Genomic DNA, 20,160 nt, shown 5'->3' on the forward strand with positions numbered 1-20,160 from the left:
TGGGATTGGGGGTGATCTAGGAAATTGGATCAGGAATTGGCTAGCGGATAGGAAACAGAGGGTGGTGGTTGATAGTAAATATTCATCATGGAGTGCGGTTACAAGTGGTGTACCTCAGGGATCTGTTTTGGGGCCACTGCTGTTTGTAATATTTATTAATGATCTGGATGAGGGTATAGTTGGGTGGATTAGCAAATTTGCTGATGACACCAAAGTCGGTGGTGTGGTAGACAGTGAGGAAGGGTGTCGTAGTTTGCAGGAAGACTTAGACAGGTTGCAAAGTTGGGCCGAGAGGTGGCGGATGGAGTTTAATGCGGAGAAGTGTGAGGTAATTCACTTTGGTAGGAATAACAGATGTGTTGAGTATAGGGCTAACGGGAGGACTTTGAATAGTGTGGAGGAGCAGAGGGATCTAGGTGTATGTGTGCATAGATCCCTGAAAGTTGGGAATCAAGTAGATAAGGTTGTTAAGAAGGCATATGGTGTCTTGGCGTTTATTGGTAGGGGGATTGAATTTAGGAGTCGTAGCGTTATGTTGCAACTGTACACAACTCTGGTGCGGCCGCACTTGGAGTACTGTGTGCAGTTCTGGTCCCCACATTACAGGAAGGATGTGGAGGCTTTGGAGAGGGTGCAGAGGAGGTTTACCAGGATGTTGCCTGGTATGGAGGGGAGATCCTATGAGGAGAGGCTGAGGGATTTGGGATTGTTTTCGCTGGAAAGGCGGCGGCTAAGAGGGGATCTTATTGAAACATATAAGATGATTAGAGGTTTAGATAGGGTGGATAGTGATAGCCTTTTTCCTCTGATGGAGAAATCCAGCACGAGGGGGCATGGCTTTAAATTGAGGGGGGGTAGTTATAGAACCGATGTCAGGGGTAGGTTCTTTACCCAGAGGGTGGTGAGGGATTGGAATGCCCTGCCAGCATCAGTAGTAAATGCGCCTAGTTTGGGGGCGTTTAAGAGATCCGTAGATAGGTTCATGGACGAAAAGAAATTGGTTTAGGTTGGAGGGTCACAGTTTTTTTTTTTAACTGGTCGGTGCAACATCGTGGGCCGAAGGGCCTGTTCTGCGCTGTAATGTTCTATGTTCTATGTTCTATTTGGACAGGCTGAGTGAGTGGGCGAGGATCTGGCAGATGGAGTATAACGTTGACAAATGCAAGCTTATTCACTTTGGAGGAAATAATAGCAAATTGGATTATTATCTAAATGGAAAGAAATTACAACATGCTGCTGTGCAAAGGGACCTGGGGGTCCTTGTGCATGAGACGCAAAAGCCCAGTCTGCAGATGCAACAGGTGATCAAGAAGGCAAATGGGATGTTGGCCTATGTCGCAAGGGGGATAGAATATAAAAGCAGAGATGTCTTGCTGCATCTGTACAGGGCATTGGTGAGACCGCAGCTGGAATACTGTGTGCAGTATTGGTCCCCTTATTTGCGGAAGGATATATTGGCCTTGGAGGGAGTGCAGAGAAGGTTCACCAGGTTGATACCAGAGATGAGGGGTGTTGATTATGAGGAGAGACTGAGCAGATTGGGTTTGTACTCATTGGAATTTAGAAGGCTGAGGGGGGATCTTATAGAGACCTATAAGATAATGAAGGGGCTGGATAGGGTAGAGGTGGAGAGATTCATTCCATTTAGAAAGGAAGCTAGAACTAGAGGGCACAGCCTCAAAATAAAGGGGGGTCAGTTTAGGACAGAGTTGAGGAGAAACTTCTTCTCTCAGAGGGTGGTGAATCTCTGGGATTCTCTGCCCACTGAAGTGGTGGAGGCTACCTCGTTGAATATGCTTAAATCACGAATAGATGGATTCCTGATTGGTAAGGGAATTAGGGGTTATGGGGATCAGGCGGGTAAGTGGAACTGATCCACTTCAGTGCAGCCATGATCTTATTGAATGGCGGGGCAGGCTCGAGGGGCTAGATGGCCTATTCCTGCTCCTATTTCTTATGTTCTTATGTAAATGCAGCATATTCTCTAAATAGAAAGAGTGCAGAACTCTGTAGTACAGAGAGATCTGGATATCCTGGGACATGAATCTCAAAGTTAGAATCCAGGAAGAACCAGTGTTAATGAGGGCAAATGGAGCACTTGTTTATTGCAGAGGGGAGTTGGATATAAAAGTACAGCTGTATAGAGCATTGACACCAAATCTGAAGTATTGTGTATGGTTTTGGTCTCCTCATTTAAGAAAGGACATAATTACATTCAAGGCAATTCAGAAAAGGTTTGTTCAACTGATTCCTGGGTTTGAGTGGGGGGAGGGTGCAGGATTCTCCTATGTGGAAAGGTTGGACAGGCTGGACCTGTAGCCTTTGGATTTCAGAGATGATCTTACTGAAATACATAAGATCCTGAGAAGACTTAACAAGGTGGATGCTGAAAGGATGTTCCCCTTAGGGGAGAATCCATACCACGAAACAGTTTAAAAATAAGACACGTCCCAGTTAAAATGAGATGATGAGAATTTTTTTGAAGTTTGTGAGTCTGTCAAACTCTCAGGTTGTTGAATATTTTTAGGTAGAGGTAGACAAATTCTTGACTAGTATCTGGTGTGGGCAGGAGTGTGATGTTAAGGCCACAATAGGTGGGACAGTAAGTTACAATGAGGAAATAAGAAGCTTACAAATGGACATAGATAGCTTCGGAGAGTGGGCCAAAATGTGGCAGATGGAGTTTGACATGGATAAGTGTGAGGTCATGGATTTTGGTCGCAAAAATGGGAAGGCGACTTATTATCTAAATGGGGAGAGACTTCGGGATGCTCCAGTGCAGAGGGATCATTCATGAGTCACAGAAAACTAGCATGCAGATACAGCAGATAGTAAAGAAAGCAAATGGAATGTTGGCATTTATAGCTAAAGGAATAGAATATAAAGGTAAGGAAATACTGTTGCAGCTATACAATATACGACATCTCCACAACATGGCAACTATACAAGGCATTGGTGAGACCGCACCTGGAGTATTGCGCACAGTTTTGGTCCCCTTATTTGAGGAAAGGTGTAGTGGCATTGGAGGCAGTTCAGAGGAGATCCACTAGATTGATTCCAGAGATGAGGGGTTTGTTGTATGAAGACAGACCTATACTCGCTGGAATTTAGAAGAATGAGGGGAGATCAAATTGAGGTATACAAGATGATAAAAGACATGGAGCGGATGCTTTCTTTTGTGGGGCATTCCAGGATGAGAGGTCATAGTCTTCGGATTAGGGGTAATAAATTTAAAACAGAATTGAGGAGAAACTACTTCTCCCAAAGGGTTGTGAATCTGTGGAATTCGCTACCCCAAAGTAGGACAGTGAGTAAATTTAAGGAGGAGTTAGTCAGATTTTTAATTGGTAATGGGTTGAAAGGTTATGGGGCGAAGGCAGGAAAATGGGGCCGAGGAGCATATCAGCCATGATCGAATGGCAGAGCAGACTCGATGGGCCAAATAGCCTAATTCTGCTCCTGTATCTTATGAACTTATGAGCAATCAGATCACCCATAAATTGAAAGTGGAGCAGGCTGCAGGGTATTGAATGGCCTACTCCTCCTAACCTGTACCCGTGTAAGTACCTCAAGACATTTCAGTATCTTTTCCAGGTTAGCATTGGTGGTCTGTAGGAGCTCAAGAACTCCAGCCGCAGTGGTTGCTTTCAGAATATTTGTGTTGCTCTGAACTTTCATTATCAACTCATTCCATGCAGCATCAATCTGGGCAAACAGTTTTGTTTCTGTCGGAAGTTGCCTGCAATATGAAATGACACCAAATAATTTCAAGCACATCCAGTCATGTCAGCAATGCAGCAGAGTCTCACGTCTTTCTTGATCAGTGGATAGTTCATCAGGCTATGTATGGGTAAAGGCAAATATGTCCAAATCAAAATCTAACCTGGATTTTTGGTTTCAGCCCCTAAGCAAACATGTGAGTCATCAGAAACCAGAAGTACTCCAATAGGAAAGGAACTAAGTGAGAACTTGTCCCCAGGTTTTCGGTTTGTAATTTCTCTGTTAAGTTTATTGATGGCAACTTCGCCTTTTCTTGCCAATGAGGGGCAGAATTCTCCTGTTTTGAGACTCCTTTGAGATGAAGAAGATTGTCATCGACTTCAGGAAGCGTAAAGGAGAACATGCCTCTGTCTACATCAACGGGGACGAAGTAGAAAGGGTCGAGAGCTTCATGTTTTCAGGTGTCCAGATCACCAACAACCTGTCCTGGTCCCCCATGCCGACACTATAGTTAAGAAAGCCCCACCAACGCCTCTACTTTCTCAGACTAAGGAAATTTGGCATGTCGGCTACAACTCTCCCCAACTTTTACAGATGCACCATAGAAAGCATTTTTTCTGGTTGTATCACAGCTTGGTATGGCTCCTGCTCTGCCCAAGGCCGCAAGGAACTACAAAAGGTCATGAATGTAGCCCAAACCATCACGCAAACCAGCCTCCCATCCATTGACTCTGTCTACACTTTCCGCTGCCTCGGCAAAGCAGCCAGCATAATTAAGGACCCCACGCACCCCGGACATTCTCTCTTCCACCTTCTTCCGTCATGAAAAAGATACAAAAGTCTGATGTCACGTCGCAACTGATTCAAGAACAGCTTCTTCCCTGCTGCTGCCAGACTTTTGAATGGACCTACCTCGCATTAAGTTGATCTTTCTCTACACCCTAGCTATGACTGTAACACTACATTCTGCACTCTCTATGAATGGTATGCTTTGTCTGTATAGCACGCAAGAAACAATACTTTTCACTATGTTCATACATGTGACAATAATAAATCAAATAAGTGCAGTCAAGCAGATCCAGCAGGGCCTGTCCCACATGCAGGGTGTCAGCAACCCAGCAGGAAATGGCTAACAGTCTCAAGAAATATCTGTTGCTTGTTGTATATTGGAGAATGATGTTAGGGAGCTCGGAGGGTTTAAAATAAGAGCTTTATTTACAGGTGTGTGTTCTCTTACATGGCTACTTCTATTCACTGTTTCCCATGCTAGGGACTTGTGACATCATTTCCAGTGAATACATTAACACGACAGAGCTTCAGTAAGCTAATCAGAATTAATATAAGTACGTAACATTCCCCCCTCTTAAATTGAATGTCTCTGACAAGAATCAATTAGTCAGACGGTCTGGAGTTTATCATTATCAGAACAGTTGACGGTGAACCTTTGGCATCTTTTTCTTTACACTGGTGGTAACCTCTGGTGTTTTCATTTTTACCCAAACATCATCGGTGGTGGGTTTAACCAGTGTTGTTGGCATTAGAGGTTCTCCAGCTGTCTGGTCTGTAGGTGAGCTGTTGTTTTCCTCAACAGTGTCCGTTGGTGTCTCGGTTTCAGGATTTTGTATGGTGAATCTGGATTCTCCGCAGGTTCCATTTGTCCTTGCTGTTGCACAATGTTTTTCATTTTTGGAGGTTTCAACAGATTGAATGCCGGTTGTAGTTGTCTCCATCATTAGTAATGCAGGAGAGATCTTGGTCATTGAATGAGCAGTATTCCTATACACTAGTAGGAATTTATGAAGACATTTGATCAGCAAACCTTGATCCCTGGTTGCTCTCAAGATATGTTTCATGGTTTGGACAAAATGTTTTGCTAGTCCATTCTCTTGCAAGAAACTTTTGAATTCTTGTCAGACAAATTGGGATCCTTTATCACTCACCAATTGTTCAGGGAATCCAAACCCACTAAGCTTCTAGCTTCTTGATAGTCTTCTCCAATGAAGTAGATTTCATCACAGCAACCTCTGGCCACTTTGTGTGAACATCGACCATTACCAGGAACATATGTCCTGCAATATTCACATGCACTCATTGCCAAGTCTCTTCAGGCTGTTCCCATGACCGCAGTGGTGCTGAGGATGGCAGATTTCTTACCTTCCCATGGGAAAAACATGTTCTGGCTTTCTTTTCAATTTCCACATCCGGTCCAGACCTGCAGAAATAACTCCTCACTATTTCCTTCATGCATAAATTCTATAATGGCACTTGTGTAGCTTCTATAACACTCGCCTTCTCAATGGTGGTGGAATGATCATGCTGAGGCCCCATACAGGACATCCTGACTGATAGCTCCAATCTCCTGGAGTAGTATGGCTTCAGGTTAGGTGTTAGTTCTGATGTCTTTCCTTGTAATACCATATCTATCCTTTCTGAGAATATTGGATGCTTCCTCACTTGTCAAGAAGTGACTGGTATATTGTCTACTTGTTCAATGCAGAAGATATTCCCGCTTGAGTAGTCTGATGAACTACCTGGTTTTAGCAATCTTGAGTCCAATTACATTACAATGTAGACCTGACTGTCGGTATCCAATAGTGCAAGCACGTGCAGGCAAAAGCAATGCCCATTTTTGCATTCTTTTAGCTGCTAGTGATGGAATTCCCATGTGTGGTCCAATCCAAAAATGGTCATTGTCAATGGATCATCTATTAATGTAAATTCTTTATAATACAGGAATTTCTTTACTCTAAAGATGATGCCGAATGCTTCGCGTTCAATCTGGGCACAGTTACTTTCAGCTTTGTTCAAGGTTTAAGAAGCAAAAGCAATGGGTATTTCTTCATCCAATGTGGGAGACCACTGTTCCTGTACTGTAAGGAGATGCACCAGAAGCTAACTGTAGGGAGAGTGGCTGAGTAATGCTTCTTTGGCTTGCTGGAAGGAGTTATTGCATTGATCCAAACACTTCATGTCTAGTTCTGATACAGAGCTTATGTAATGGTTTCAGAATGGTTGCTGAGTTTGGAACAAATCTGCTGTAGTGGTTCAACATTCCCAGGAAGGAAGGCAACTGATTAATATTCTGAGGTGCAGGCACCTCTGTATTGCCTTGACCTTTGAAGGAGATTTGTGAAGGCCATGCAATCAGTCACATGTCCCAAATACTCAATGGAGGATTGGAAAACTCACATGTCCTTCTGGGCTCTCAGACCATAGTTTCCAATCTCTGAAGAATGGCATCCAAATTCCAAAGAGATTCCTTTTCATCTCCCAGTGACTAGGACATAATCCACATAGCAATACAGCGAGAATAGGCCCATTGCTCTTTGAAACAATTTTGGAGCTGAAGTGATATCAAACAGCAGTCTTTAGACAATCTTTAAACAAGCATTTATGTGTCACAATTGTCACAAGTTCCTGTGACTTCTTGTCCACATTCATCTGTAAATGAGCCTGGCTCAGGCCAATTCTGCAAACAACTCATCAATGTGGAGTAATAGTAATTGTGGTGACCTTGAAGTCTCTGCAATTCTTTACGGATCCATCCTCCTTGATGACTGGAACTATTGGTGTAGTCCACTCACTAATGTTGACAGGTTCCAAAATTACTATTTTCACAAGTCGTTCCAAGTCTGCTTCCAGCTTTGGCCTAATAGCATATGGCACAGACCTCGCCTTCAAACATTTTGCTTGCCTTCCTCTTTTTATTTTCAGTTTAACTGCAATATTTTTCATGCTTACTAATTCTCCATCAAACACAATCTTGCGCTTCTTTGGAATTTTGTGAGGCCTGATTCTCCAGCGGTTATCATGTTGACTTCAGCCAGTTCAGTTGAATCTTCTCCAGCCATGTGTGGCCTATCAATGCTAGGCAGTTGCCTTTACTATGTAGAGACAAATCTGCTGTTTGCCCAATAGGTTGCACAGCTACTTCAATGCAGCCCTTCAGTGGAACCACTTCAGCTGTGTATATCTTCAGCACTCTCCTTGGTACTGCAAAAGAATATGTCTGTGTTTCTCCTTGTAAAAGGTTTTTGGCACCAGCAGGACTGCTGCCCCAGTGGCAACTCCATCCTTACTGGCTGTGGATCCAACAGTGGAGTGACCCAATGTCAGTGTGTTGCACATTCAGTGATAATTCCTCCTTAGAATGTGATTTGCTTTGTTTTTTTCGTCTCTTTTGTACAGCATCAATATCTTTCCTTTTGTTCTGTTGAAATGCTGTCTTGGTTTGTTCTTGTTTCTTATTTTTACTTTGAGCTTGCTATTTCTTCCAGCAGCACGCTCCGTGTCCTTTATTTTTTCAATTTTGACACAGCATGTCTTTATACAAATATTCAGTTGCAGAATGCACTGGCTTCACACGGGTAAATGTATGAATTTCGAGATTCTTGGGTGTTGATTCAGCAGACATTTTGTGTGTTTGAGTACACAAACTCAATTGCTGAGCTTCTTAGCAGCTAGATCCATCAAAACAGCCTTTTACAGAGTAAGGATATTCTCAGGTAGCAAACATTTCTGTATTGCCTCACTGCATAGCCCACAGACAAACCTGTCACGGATTGTCATTTCAGAACATCTCCAAACTCTCTCAATATTCTGCAAGTCTTTAAGCCCAGGCGCAAATTTCACAATTCGGTCTCCATCTTGGTTTCGTTTGTGGAATCTAAAGTGCTCTGCAATCATCAGGCTTTGGCGAAAAATCTGTTCATTCTCAGGTTGCACTAAACTTCAGAGGAGGTTAAACATTTTTCCCTCATCACGCTCGGAAGTGGGCACCCTCATATCCTCAGCTACTTTATTTGCCTGCAAAAAAGTTAAAACTCTCAGTACAGGAGCTCCACTGCTTCACCTTCTCATCGACATATCCCACAATGTTAAACTCCTGCCATTTTCTCCACTAACGGAGGTTTCCTGTATTCATACTTCACAAGGTGTTTCCAGCAGCTACCTTGATTGTTCTTTCACACAAGGCAACAACCCGAGCTTCAGCCTCTTATTTAACACCTTCACCTGGCCCGTTAGCTCTGGAGCATTTGCCTTTCTGTTCTGAACTCTTTCCTGAATTTTCTTTGTTCTGGGTGGCTAACAGCGCCGTTTGTTACATGTTGGAAAATGATGTTAGGGAGCACGGAGGGTTTAAAATAATAGCTTTATTTACAGGTGTGTGTTCGCTTACAGGGCTGCTGCTTCTCAGACTGTTTCCCATACAAGGGACTTGTGACATCGCATCCAGTGAATGCATGAATATATTAACGCAGCAGAGCTTCAGTAAGCTAATAAGAATTAATATAAATACATCACCTCCAATCTACCACTCTGCTCTCGAGCCCATCATCTGTGAAGCATCCATTGCCCAATTGGACCTCCACCTAAAGCATCTAGAGTCTTCATCCCCTCCCAGGAAATGATGCGGTGTTCCTTCCAGTCACTCAGGCAACACTGTCAGGGCCCAGCTTCCCTCCCCTCTGTCTTCCACCTGCCTCCCATTGTTCATTGTCCTTATCCATCTCATTGTCCCTCTGCATGCCATTGTGAGCCCTTGCCCTCCTCCCACATCGCCCACTGCTGAAACCCCAACCCCTCACCCTCACCTCGCAATCCACCTCATGTTGAACTTCAGACCTTTGCTGCAGTGAGACGAACAGCACAGTGCTGGCCAGATAGACACCGGTATGTGGCACCAGGGGGAAGGAGATCCCTGTACTTCCTAACCCAAGGTGCAGTACTGATCCAAGACACTGGAGGACCCATGGGTCCAGCAGTACAGTGCTATCCATGAAGGCCAGCTCAGCATGGCGATGGGGGCAGGAATCAATCTGCCTGGTAGGGTGGTGAGCAGCACAACACTATGGCAGAAAATTGTTGCACTCAACCCACAGTCTCGAGTGAACTGAGGACTAGGGTGTGCACATCACTCATCGCCAACGTTAAAGATTGAAAGGCCTTACAGTAGGCCAGCGGGCAGCCATTTTAATGAGCATATGAATGCAAATCACCATTGTCACCTGCCAACGGGAACAGCGGCCATTAACCAGTCATTGGCAGAATTGCAACATGATTTTACACCAGCTGGTTTCCGACTTAGTGCCTCTCACCAAATTCTCCGCCTACCACCAAACCCACTACAGGCAGGTGTGGAGGATTTTGCCAGAAAAGTAGTTGGAGGTAAAGGCATGGCAGGTTTGTCATGATGCATTGTAGATCGCATTAATCTGCAGCTAATGAAGAAACACTGACATAAAGCGGATACCTCAACAACATTAGAAACGCTTGTGTAGGATGACAATGAATTTTAAGGAACAAAAAGAAAATAAATTACAGCACAGGAACAGGCCCTTCGGCCCTCCAATCCTGCACCGACCCCATACTGCCCGACTGAACTAAAACCCCCTACCCTCTGATGGAGAAATCCAGCACGAGGGGGCATGGCTTTAAATTGAGGGGGGGTAGTTATAGAACCGATGTCAGGGGTAGGTTCTTTACCCAGAGGGTGGTGAGGGATTGGAATGCCCTGCCAGCATCAGTAGTAAATGCGCCTAGTTTGGGGGCGTTTAAGAGATCCGTAGATAGGTTCATGGACGAAAAGAAATTGGTTTAGGTTGGAGGGTCACAGTTTTTTTTTTAACTGGTCGGTGCAACATCGTGGGCCGAAGGGCCTGTTCTGCGCTGTAATGTTCTATGTTCTATGTTCCGGGGACCATATCCCTCTATTCCCATCCTAGTCATGTATTTGTCCAGACACCCCTTAAAAGTCACTACCGTATCCGCTTCCACTACCTCCCCCGGCAGCGAGTTCCAGGCACCCACCACTCTCTGTATTTAAAAACAAAATCTGCCTCTTGTCCCTCGCACCTTAAACCTGTGCCCCCTAGTAATTGACTCTTCCACCCTGGGGGGGAAAAGCTTCTGACTATCCACTCTGTCCATGCCTCATAATCCTGTAGATTTCTATCAGGTCGCCCCTCAACCTCCGTCGCTCCAGTGAGAACAAACCAAGTTTCTCCAACCTCTCCTCATAGCTAATGCCCTCCATACCAGGCAACATCCTAGTAATCCTTTTCTGTACCCTCTCCAAAGCCTCCACATTTTTCTGGTAGTGTGGCTATGGTGAACACTATATTCCAAGTGTGGCCTAACTATAAGTTTCTATAAAGCTGCAACATGACTTGCCAATTTTTAAACTCAGTGACCCAGCCGATGAAGGCAAGCATACCATGTGCCTTCTTGACTACCTTCTCCACCTGCATTGCTACTTTCAGTGACCTGTGTACCTGTACACCCAGATCCCTTTGATATCAATACACTTAAGGGTTCTGCCATTTACTGTATACTTCCTATCTGATTAGACCTTCCAAAATGCATTCCCTCACATTTGTCTGGATTAAACTCCATCTGCCATCTCTCTGCCCAAGTATCCAACCAATCTATATCTTCTGATGATCCTCATCACTATCCGCAAATCCACCAACCTTTGTCGTCCATCCACTGCTACCTTCTTTGACCGAGCCAGTTTTGTATCCACCTTGCCAGCTCACCTCTGATCCCATGCGACTTCACCTTCTGCACCAGTCTGCCATGAGGGACCTTGTCAAAGGCCTTACTGAAGTCCATGGAGACAACATCCCTCATCAATCATCTTCGTTACTTCCTCGCAAAACTCTATCAAGTTAGTGAGACACGACCTCCCCTTCACAAAACCATGTTGCCTCTCTCTAATAGAACATAGAACATAGAAAGCCACAGCACAAACAGGCCCTTCGGCCCACAAGTTGCGCCGATCACATCCCCACCTCTAGGCCTATCTATAGCCCTCAATCCCATTAAATCCCATGTACTCATCCAGAAGTCTCTTAAAAGACCCCAACGAGTTTGCCTCCACCACCACCGACGTCAGCCGATTCCACTCACCCACCACCCTCTGAGTGAAAAACTTACCCCTGACATCTCCTCTGTACCTACCCCCCAGCACCTTAAACCTGTGTCCTCTCGTAGCAACCATTTCAGCCCTTGGAAATAGCCTCTGAGAGTCTACCCTATCCAGACCTCTCAACATCTTGTAAACCTCTATCAGGTCACCTCTCATCCTTCGTCTCTCCAGGGAGAAGAGACCAAGCTCCCTCAACCTATCCTCATAAGGCATGCCCCCCAATCCAGGCAACATCCTTGTAAATCTCCTCTGCACCCTTTCAATGGCTTCAACATCTTTCCTGTAATGAGGTGACCAGAACTGCGCGCAGTACTCCAAGTGGGGTCTAACCAGGGTCCTATAAAGCTGCAGCATTATCTCCCGACTCCTAAACTCAATCCCTCGATTAATGAAGGCCAGTACGCCGTACGCCTTCTTGACCGCATCCTCCACCTGCGAGGCCGATTTAAGAGTCCTATGGACCCGGACCCCAAGGTCCTTCTGATCCTCTACACTGCTAAGAATGGTACCCTTCATATTATACTGCTGCTTCATCCCATTGGATCTGCCAAAATGGATCACCACACACTTATCCGGGTTGAAGTCCATCTGCCACTTCTCCGCCCAGTCTTGCATTCTATCTATGTCTCGCTGCAACTTCTGACATCCCTCCAAACTATCCACAACACCACCTACCTTGGTGTCGTCAGCAAACTTACCAACCCATCCCTCCACTTCCTCATCCAGGTCATTTATGAAAATGACAAACAGCAAGGGTCCCAGAACAGATCCCTGGGGCACTCCACTGGTCACTGACCTCCATGCAGAGAAAGACCCCTCCACAGCCACTCTCTGCCTTCTGCAGGCAAGCCAGTTCTGGATCCACAAGGCAACAGCCCCTTGGATCCCATGCCCTCTCACTTTCTCAAGAAGTCTTGCATGGGGGACCTTATCGAACGCCTTGCTGAAGTCCATATAGACCACATCCACCGCTCTTCCTTCGTCAATGTGTTTGGTCACATTTTCAAAGAACTCAACCAGGCTCGTAAGGCACGACCTGCCCTTGACAAAGCCGTGCTGACTACTTTTGATCATACTAAACTTCTCTAGATGATCATAAATCCTGTCTCTCAGGATCCTCTCCATCAACTTACCAACCACTGAGGTTAGACTCACCGGTCAGTAATTTCCCGGGCTGTCCCTGTTCCCTTTCTTGAATATAGGGACCACATCTGCAATCCTCCAATCCTCCGGAACCTCTCCCGTCTCCATCGACGATGCAAAGATCATCGCCAAAGGCTCCGCAATCTCCTCCCTCGCCTCCCACAGTAACCTGGGGTACATCCCATCCGGTCCCGGCGACTTACCAACCTTGATGCCATTCAATAGTTCCAACACATCCTCTTTCTTTATGTCCACATGCTCGATCCTTTCTGTCCACCGCAAACCAGCAGTACAACCACCCAGATCCCTTTCCACCATGAATACCGAGGTAAAGTATTCATTAAGCAGCTCCGCCATTTCTAACGGTTCCGCACAAACTTTTCCCCCTTCACCTTTTAAGGGTCCTATGCCTTCACATCTCATCCTTTTACTCTTGACATATTTGTAGAAAGCCTTGGGATTCTCCTTAATCTTACCCGCCAAGGCCTTCTCATGACCCCTTCTCGCTCTCCTAATTTCCTTCTTAAGCTCCTTCCTACATCCCGTATACTCCTCTAAATCCTTAACACCTCCTAGCTCTCTGAACCTTCTGTACGCCTCTCTTTTCTTATTCACCAGGTTCATCACAACCTTCGTGCACCACGGTTCCCGTACCCTACCAACACCCCCCTGTCTCATCGGAACGTTGTCATGCAGAGCTCCAGACAAACATTCCTTGAAAATCCTCCACTTTCCTTCGGTACTTTTCCCCAAGAATGCCTCCTTCCAATTTACCCGTCTAATTTCCTCCCTGATGACACTGTATTTCCCTTTACTCCAGAGAAACACTTTCCTAGCCTGCCTGATCCTATCTCTTTCCAATGCTATCGTGAAGGAGATAGAATTATGATCGCTATCCCCAAGATGCTCACCCACCGAGAGATCCTCCACCTGTCCAGGTTCATTAGCCAGCACCAGATCAAGTACAGCCTCTCCTCTAGTAGGCTTATCCACATACTGTGTCAGGAAACTCTCCTGGACACACCTAACAAACGCCTCTCCATCCAAACCTCTAGCCCTAGGGATATTCCAATCTATGTTTGGGAAATTAAAATCTCCCATCACGACAACTCTGTTATTCCTACCTCTCTCCAGGATCTGTTTCCCCATCTGCTCCTCAACATCTCTGTTACTATTGGGCGGCCTATAGAAAACACCCAGCAACGTTACCGACCCCTTCCTGTTCCTAACCTCCACCCACAGAGACTCCGTAGTCAATCCCTCCACGGCGTCCACCTTCTCTACAGCCGTGACACTATCCCTGATCAACAGTGCCACTCCCCCCCCTCTCTTGCCTCCCTCCCTGTCCTTCCTGAAACATCTAAAACCCGGCACCTGAAGCACCCAGTCCTGTCCCTGAGACATCCAAGTCTCCGTAATGGCCACCACATCACAATTCGAAGCAGCAATCCACGCTCTAAGCTCATCCACTTTATTCACTACACTCCTGGCATTAAAATAGACACATCTCAGACCTTCAGCCTGAGCACTTCCCTGCTCCATCAGTCGTCTAACCTCCCTCTTACCCTGTTTACATTCCTTATCTATTTGCGAGCTAACCTCCTCGCTCTCAGTCCCCTCATTTCGATTCCCTCCCCCCAACCTTTCTAGTTTAAAGTCTCTCCAGTAGCCTTAGCCAACCTTCCCGCCAGGATATTGGTCCCCCTGGGATTCAAGTGCCACCCGTCTTTTTTAAACAGGTCACACCTGCCCCTAAAGAGGTCCCAATGATCCAAGTACCCAAATCCTTGTCCCTTGCTCCAGTCCCTCAGCCACGCATTCATTCTCCACCGATTCCTGTTCTCACTCTCCCGCGGCACAGGCAGCAATCCCGAGATTACTACCTTTGCATTCCTCTTTCTCAGCTGTCTACCTAACTCCCTATATTCTCTTTTCATGACCCCTTCCCTCTTCCTACCTATGTCAGCAGTACCTATATGCATCACGACCTTCGGCTCCTCTCCCTCCCCCTTCAGGATTTCTGGGACTCGACCAGAGACATCCCGGACCCCTGCACCAGGGAGGCAAACCACCATCCGAGAGTCCCGTCTGTGTCCGCAAAAACGCCTATCTGACCCCCTCACCGTAGAGTCCCCAATTAACACTACCCTCCTTTCCTTACCCTTTTGCACTACTGGGCCAGGCTCAGCTCCAGAGACACTGCCACCGCTGCTTCCCCCAGGTGGGCTGTCCACCCCAGTAGTACTCAGACAGGAGTACTTATTATTAAGGGGCACATCCACCGGGGTGCTCACCATCAACCGAGCTTTCTCCTTCCTCACTGTTACCCAGTTACCCTCCTCCCGTGGTCCCGGTGTGACCACCTGCCGATAGCTCCTGTCAATGACCTCCTCACTATCCCTAACCCGGCGAAGGTCCTCGAGCTGCAATTCCAGTTCCCTAACATGGTCCCTTAGGAACCGCAGCTCAACACACCCAGCACAGATATGGTCGTCCGGGAGGCTAGGAGCCTCCAGGACCTCCCACATCCTACATTGGGAACAACATACTGACCTCACACTCATAATTGCCCCTTTAAACACACAGGGAAAAAAAAAGTGAATGAAAATTTTAAACTTACCTTTCCTCCTCCTGTTTTCTCCAAAGCCCTGCTCTCACTGGGTCTTTTTTTTTAGGTTAGAGGAGGAGGGAGGGTGGGATACTCTACAAGTGTAGAGTATCGGGATTCCTCTCTGTTCCAATTTATTGGGGAAAAAAAAAAATCTCTCTCTCCCAGACCTCCCTGCGCGACCACTTCCGGGTTTAGATATTATTAAAGAAAAAACCCGCGAAAAAGTAAGTTGAAAAATAACAGCGCTTACCCGCAGCACTCCTCTCGCGAATCTCTCCCTCTCTGCTGCACTTCCAAGACGCAATAATTCCACTTATTTCCAAGTGAGAATAAATCCTGTCTCAAAGAGTCCTCTCCAATAGTTTCCCTACCACTGATGTAAGGCTCACCAGCCTGTAATTACTTAGATTATTCTTGCTGCCCTTAAACAAAGGAACAACACTGGCTATTCTCCAATCTGGGACCTCCCCTGTAACCAGTGGGGATACAAAGATTTCTCTCAAGGCCCCAGCAATTTCCTCCCTTGCCTTTCTCAGTATTCTGGGGTATATCCCATCAGGCCCTGGGGACTTGTCTACCTTGATGTTTCTCAAGAACCCCAATACCACCTCCTTTTTGATCTCAACATGACTCAAACTATCTACACACCCTTTCCCAGACTCATCATCCACCAAGTCCTTCTCTTTGGTGAATACTGACGCAAAGTACTCATTTAATACCTCACCCATTTCCTCTGGCTCCACGCATAGATTCCCTCCCTTGTCCTTGAGTGGGCCAATCCTCTCCCTGGCGACCCTCTTGCTCTTTATATATGGATAAAAAGCCTTGTGATTTTCCTTAATCCTGCTGGCCAATGCTTTTTCATGACCCCTTTTAGTCCTCCTTACTCCTTGCTTAAGTTTCTTTCTACTTTCCTTGTATTCCACACTTGCTTCGTGTGTTCCCAGCCTCCTAGCTTTGACAAATGCTTCCTTTTTCTCTTTGAATAGGCTCACAATACCTCTCATTATCCAAGGTGATAATGAGAAGTGAACAGTCTGGCAGAGAAGACAGGACTGATTCTTACCTTTGAATGTCAGGAGCTTGAAAAATGGGATTGAGGTAGAGCCAGTTCCGCTGACAAGTCATCCATTCCTCTATTGTTTGCGCCATAAGATTCAGTTTACGGTCCCACTCTGCCACCTCTTTCTACACAAAAAAGGAATTACTGTAAACTCAGGCCAGGCTGCACTTACTACTAAAATACCTTTCTGACACAGGTATACATTGTACACATGTCCACTCAGGGTAAACAGCAAGCTCATACTCACTTATCCCACTTTGACTGGAGTTGTGCCTTTATCCCCATCCCACAGGCTGCACAATACAGAAACACAGACAAGTGATTGAGGAACCTCTCAAAACTCCTTGTCTGACCCTTCAAAGGTAATCCAGCAGCTCTCAGGAGGCAACCTTCATGTATGTTTGTAGGTTTTTATTCTGTGTGCATGTTGCATGTCCATATCTACGCCTAAGTTATGTGTGTGCTATAGTTACTGTTTAAGCTGAGTAGGTGAATTGAGTTTAGGAGTCCGGGGATAATGATGCAGCTATATAAGACCCTCGTCAAACCCCACGGAGTACTGTGCTCAGTTCTGGTCGCCTCACTATAGGAAGGATGTGGAAAAGATTGAAAGGGTGCAGAGGAGATTTACAAGGATGTTGCCTGGATTGAGTGGCATGCCTTATGAGGATAGGCTGAGGGAGCTCGGTCTTTCCTCCTTAGAGAGACGAAGGATGAGAGGAGACCTAATAGAGGTGTATAAGATGTTGAGAGGCATAGATCGGGTGGACTCTCAGAGGCTTTTTCCCAGGGTGGAAATGTCTGCTACGAGAGGACACAGGTTTAGGGTGCTGGGGGTAGGTACAGGGGAGATGTTAGGGGTAAGTGTGGTGGGCAAGTGGAATCGGCTGCCGTCAGTGGTGGTGGAGGCAAACTCAATAGGGTCTTTTAAGAGACTCCTGGATGAGTACATGGAGCTTAATAGGATGCAGGGTTATAGGTAGGTCGAGAAGGTAGGGATGTTTTCGGCACAACTTGTGGGCCGAAGGGCCTGTTTGTGCTGCAGTTTTTCTATGTTTCTATGAATGGGATCCCTTTAAATGTGTATATCAGGCTTTGATGATTTTCTTTGAGGCTTGCCTAGTGTTTTAACAGTGAGAGCAATGTACTGGTTGTGACCTTACTGTAAGTTTGCTAGAGGGAGGCAGAAGTACATTAGTATTGTCACTGGACACAGAGCAACATCTGGGACCCAGGTTCAAATCCTGTCATGGCAGATGGTGAAATTCAAATTCAAAAGTGTGGATTGTGATAAAAGCCCATCTGGTTCACTAATGTCCTTTAGGGAAGGAAATCTGTTGTACTTAGCCGGTCTGGCCTACATGTGACTCCAGAGCCACTGCGATGCGGTTGAATATTAAATGTCCTGTGAAAGGAAGGGCTGTTAGGGTTAGGCCACAAGTGTCCAGCCAGTGACACTCACGTCCCATAAAATCAAGTTGAAGAAACCCAATGGGAAGAGGAGTTGCAGGGCAAAGGCAAATCTCTTTTCACTTTCCTTGTGCGGCCTGGAAGAACTGGATTTCACCTGAATCCTGAAACCAAACAATCTACAGCTACCTAAACCCTTTGCAGAATATAACGAGTGCATCCTCTCCCCAGTTACCCAGACAGATTAGATGTGCAGTGGCAAAGACAAGGATTGGGGATACCTAAAAACAGAACTCCTGGCAAAGGTACAGCTAAGACTATGCTATTTACTACAGCTGCTCCCACTCTTTGCCAAGCCTGAGAACACATTAACCATTATTACACTAACAGACCAGCAGGGTTGTTACAGGGAGCCAGGCTGAAAGGGCTCCAGTTTCCACCCATTGATCTATTGTTTTAAACTCTATTGGTAAGCCTGGCTTCCTGCCTGGTTCAGGCTCAGGCCACACTGGGTGATCAACGGGATGTTCCTTGCGAATGTGTTTTGAATAAGGACAATAAATGCTGGCCAATCAGCAGCGCCCATGTCACGCGAATGAACATCAAACTGGTCCCTCGTCTACATATGCCGCCAACAATCTCTTATTCTGATAAAAGCAGCACCTTGATGGGTTCCACATAACGGGATCCCTTGATGGTGGAAATGGTGATTAAACTGTCTTCCAGCTGAGCGATGATCTCGTCTGGAGAGCCGATGATTAATACAGTGTAGGTATCCACCTGATGAGCCACCAGTTTGAAGCTAGTTTGATTCCATAGGGTGACCACTTTTCCCAGCATGTTTTTCAGAGTGGCTTCATTGGTAGCCAAGGCAGAGATATGAATAATCGCTTCCTTGCGCTGATATACCTGGAAGGAGATTTGGAAAGAAAAGGAACACTGCAAACTCATTCAGCTGAGCACAAATAGAACTCGATAGTTTTCTATAACTCCAATACTCAAAATAGGATCAATTCATGGAGGTGCAAACTGAACATATTAAAAAAGGAGTTGTGGAATGAGTTTAAGTTTGTTTATTAGTGCCACAAGTAGGCTTACATTAACACTGCAATGAAGTTACTGTGAAAATCCCCTAGTCACCACACTCCGGTGCCTGTTTGGGTACACTGAGGGAGAATTTAGCACGGCCAATGCACCTAACCAGCACGTCTTTCAGACTGTGGGAGGAAACCCGTGCAGACTCCGCACAGACAGTGACCCAAGCTGGGAATCGAACCCAGGTCCCTGGCACTGAGGCAGCAGCACTAACCACTGTGCCACTGTGCTGCCCCGGGTCCCTGGCACTGTGAGGCAGCAGTGCTAACCACTGTGCCACCGTGCTGCCCCGGTTCCCTGGCACTGTGAGGCAACAGTGCTAACCACTGTGCCACTGTGCTGCCCCGGGTCCCTGGCACTGTGAGGTGGCAGTGCTAACCACTGTGTCACCGTGCTGCCCCGGTTCCCTGGCACTGTGAGGCAACAGTGCTAACCACTGTGCCACCGTGCTGCCCCGGGTCCCTGGCACTGTGAGGTGGCAGTGCTAACCACTGTGCCACCGTGCTGCCCCGGGTCCCTGGCACTGTGAGGGAGCAGTGCTAACCACTGTGTCACCGTGCTGCCCCGGGTCCCTGGCACTGTGAGGCAGCAGTGCTAACCACCACTGTGCCGCCCCAGGTCCCTGGCGCTGTGAGGCAGCAGTGCTAACCACTGTGCCACCGTGCTGCCCCGGGTCTCTGGTGCTGTGAGGCAGCAGTGCTAACCACTGTGCCACCGTGCTGCCCCGGGTCCCTGGCACTGTGAGGCAGCAGTGCTAACCACTGTGCCACCGTGCTGCCCCGAGTCCCTGGCACTGTGAGGCAGCAGTGCTAACCACTGTGCCACCGTGCTGCCCCGGGTCCCTGGTGCTGTGAGGGAGCAGTGCTAACTACTGTGTCACCGTGCTGCCCCGGGTCCCTGGTGCTGTGAGGCAGCAGTGCGAACCCACTGTGTCACCGTGCTGCCCCGAGTCCCTGGCACTGTGAGGCAGCAGTGCTAACCACTGTGCCACCGTGCTGCCCCGGGTCCCTGGTGCTGTGAGGGAGCAGTGCTAACTACTGTGTCACCGTGCTGCCCCGGGTCCCTGGTGCTGTGAGGCAGCAGTGCTAACCACTGTGCCACCGTGCTGCCCCGGGTCCCTGGCACTGTGAGGGAGCAGTGCGAACCCACTGTGTCACCGTGCTGCCCCGGGTCCCTGGTGCTGTGAGG

At 46.9% G+C, this 20,160-nt stretch overlaps 1 protein-coding gene across 1 annotated transcript in view; it reads right to left on the minus strand.

Annotated features, from left to right (window-relative positions):
* The window catches only part of LOC144493937 (dynein axonemal heavy chain 6-like), an 814,395-nt gene that overhangs the window by 687,318 nt on the left and 106,917 nt on the right, over nucleotides 1–20,160 (minus strand). The window contains exons 14-16 of the mRNA XM_078213513.1: nucleotides 18,541–18,786; nucleotides 16,471–16,592; nucleotides 3,568–3,739 (exon numbers count right to left, since the gene is read on the minus strand). Coding sequence (XP_078069639.1) covers nucleotides 3,568–3,739; nucleotides 16,471–16,592; nucleotides 18,541–18,786 — 540 coding nt within the window. The remainder of the gene's footprint in view (nucleotides 1–3,567; nucleotides 3,740–16,470; nucleotides 16,593–18,540; nucleotides 18,787–20,160) is intronic.

This window comes from Mustelus asterias, chromosome 5, assembly GCF_964213995.1.
Source record: "Mustelus asterias chromosome 5, sMusAst1.hap1.1, whole genome shotgun sequence".
NCBI classification, from domain to species: domain Eukaryota; kingdom Metazoa; phylum Chordata; class Chondrichthyes; order Carcharhiniformes; family Triakidae; genus Mustelus; species Mustelus asterias.